Source organism: Galeopterus variegatus, unplaced genomic scaffold (genome assembly GCF_000696425.1).
Source record: "Galeopterus variegatus unplaced genomic scaffold, G_variegatus-3.0.2 Scaffold6896, whole genome shotgun sequence".
In the NCBI taxonomy this organism is placed as follows: domain Eukaryota; kingdom Metazoa; phylum Chordata; class Mammalia; order Dermoptera; family Cynocephalidae; genus Galeopterus; species Galeopterus variegatus.
Window position 1 is genome coordinate 30,792 of NW_007733007.1, and position 2,800 is coordinate 33,591.

Here is a 2,800-nt window from a genome sequence, read left to right on the forward strand (position 1 = left end):
CCTGGGGAGGGAAGGTGCGTTCTGAGCTTCTGCTGTAGTTGAGCCCCTAAGGAAAGGGTTTTTTGAATTTGATACATTTCCACCTAAAATATTCTGCTCTGGGAACCTCGTTGTCACTGAGGGGGAGGGATTGGATTTTTCTGATCAGGGAGATTGTTGGAATCACATATGTCCGCCTGTCCACCCAAAGGCCCATCCATTCTTCTCTCTGTTCCATTCACCTCCTCATCTGTTCACGCATTGATCCGCCTCATATTTATTGAGCACCTGCTGGGGCTGGGGCTGCAGACATGGACTGGACAATCCTGCTGTCCTCAAGGATCTGAGGCTGGGAGGGGGACATTAATTACAGCAGATATTACTGTTGTAACCCTTACATACACAGGCACAGTGGTAAGGGCTACACCCATCCCTCTGGTTCTCAACTGGTGGCGATTTTGCTCCCCAGGTGGACATGTGGCAATGTCTGGAGGCATTATTGGTTGTCACAACTGGAGGGTGCTACTGGCCTGTAGTGGGTAGAAGCCAGGAGGGCTGCTAAACATCATGCAATGCACAAGACAGCTCTACCACAAAGAATTATCCAGCCCCAAGTGTCACTAGTGCTGAGGCTGAGAAACCCCAACCTGCTTGCCAGCTGATGTGCACATCTGCTTTAAGGGGAGTGCTGTTTCTATTCTTTAATTTTTGGAGGAGGAAACCAAGGACCAGAGAGGTGGAGTGATTTGCTCAAATCCACGCAGCTAGCTGGAGACCCAGGCAGGGCTATCTGAGCCCAGAGCTCATGCTGTGAGTTGCTTGAGGAGAGGTGGCCAGCTTTGCAGACCTTTAAAACCATACCAAACCGCCCTTTGGCTTTGGAGCGGGTTTGCACTAGGTAGGGGACATACTTAGTGAACTCTTGAGTTTCTGTCCAGCCCCAGATTCTAGAAAGAAGTCTTCTAGGAAAAGGACTTCTAGAAGGTGAAATGGCCAGAAGGGTGAGGGCTTGTTGTACTCTTTAGGATAAAGAATTCATTCTTTATCTAATTTAGCAGCATTTTCTTTTGTTCTTAAGGACCCAAAGTCAGTAGGGGAGTACAAAACAAGTCACTACATGGCATACAGGAGCGGGTGAAGAACACAAGCAAGAGACAAAGATGGGGAAGGGAGGCAAGACTGACTTTATTAGGGTGGCCAGGGAGGTGTACTAATCCGTTTCTGTTGCTCATAACAAAATATACAGAACTGGGTAATTTGTAAGAAAATGAAATTTGTCGCTTACAGTTTCAGAGGCTGGGAAGTCCAAAGTCCAGGGAACACATCTGGTGAGGGCCTCCTTGGTGGGGGCTTTACAGGAACGCAGGGGTCTCACATGGCAGAAAATGGCAGGGCAGAGCGAGAAAGACTCTCAGATGCTCTCCTTTTAAAGCCCTCAGAACCATGCCCCTGATCACCTTTATTAATCCATTCACTATGGCATTGTCCTACAATCTAATCACTTCTTCAAGGCCCCACCTTTCAATTATCATAATAGGGTTTCCCACCCTCCTTGCATTGTCACAGTGGGGGCCAGGTTTCTAATACCTGGAACTTTGGGGTACACAATTTAAGCTTCAATAAGTTTGCAGGGGAACATTCAATCCACAGAATAGGGTCTCTTTGCTTGAGCTGAGTTTTGAAGGAGGAAGAGGAGGACAGGAAGACATGGCCAGGAAGGGGACCACCCAGGAGGGGAGAGGCAGGGATTGAGGCCCAGCCGGCAGACCTCCATGCTGGGAGCTTGGGCCCTGCCCCTGCCCAAGCCAGTCTGTACCCTAGTCCTGAGAGCTGGCTGCCTTCAAGCTGCGGGCATTCCCAGGTAGCTGTGTTTCATGCCACCAAGCATATTAAATCAAATGCAGCATGCAGGATGTGCCTGTCTGTGCTCATTCGCACATACACAAAGTGGACGAACACATAAGCACATAGAAACACACATGAAGATGTGTGCCCATGTGCACATGCGCAGATGCATTTAAAAAGGCCCCTTACTCCGAAGCAGGGAAATAGAAAGTAAGAAGAGGAAAGACATACATTCAAACACAGATGTGCACACACTTGCTACAGGAGCTTTCTCCCTCCCCTCCCTCCACTGCCACTTGCTTAGACACCTAACCCCCCACCCCCCACACACGTTAGGGGCACAGTAGGGCCACCTGGCCTGAGCATGAGTTTAATCTGTAGCTTCTCGCCCAGTTCCAGCCTGTGCCCACCGGCCCCAGCCATCTCTCCCTAGACCAAACTTCAGAGACCCAGGAGCCTGGCTAACTCCTCCTCTCTTCCAGGATCTCAGCTGGTTCCCGGAGCCCCAGGCCCCTCCCCGGAGGTGGAGGACGACCCTGGAGAGGCCTTTGAGTTTGACGACAGTGATGATGAAGAGGACACCAGCACAGGCGTGGGTGTCCCTAGCCTTGCTCCCGAGAGGGACACAGATCCCCCACTGATCGACTTTGACTCTGTTCCCATCACTGGTAAGGTGTTTCTAGGAACTTCAGTCCCCTGATTTCCTGGACTCTGGAGCTACAGAGAGCTGAGCTGAAGCTCCGTGCTCCCAGAGATGTGGCCCTTCTGCTGTCCCCCGAAAGCAGGAAGGGAAAAGCCACTGGGAAGAAGCTACATTCCATTGCTTCCTTTGGGAATCTGGAATTCCTAGCATTCCTACAACATCTGGTGCACTTTGGCACATTGTAAATGGAAGCAGTTGGCCTAGGTTTTGCTTTGGAGACAGTTGCTGCCCAGAGCTTATGTCTCTGAAGCCCCCCCCCCCCCCCCCCCCCCC

At 51.0% G+C, this 2,800-nt stretch overlaps 1 protein-coding gene across 1 annotated transcript in view; it reads left to right on the forward strand.

The window, feature by feature from the left end:
• Positions 1-2,306: 2,306 nt before the first annotated feature.
• ARHGEF10L (Rho guanine nucleotide exchange factor (GEF) 10-like) overlaps positions 2,307-2,800 on the forward strand; it is a gene marked incomplete at both ends in the record, with an annotated part of 83,431 nt that continues 82,937 nt past the window's right edge. Inside the window, one exon of the mRNA XM_008591396.1 lies at positions 2,307-2,492. Coding sequence (XP_008589618.1) covers positions 2,307-2,492 — 186 coding nt within the window. The remainder of the gene's footprint in view (positions 2,493-2,800) is intronic.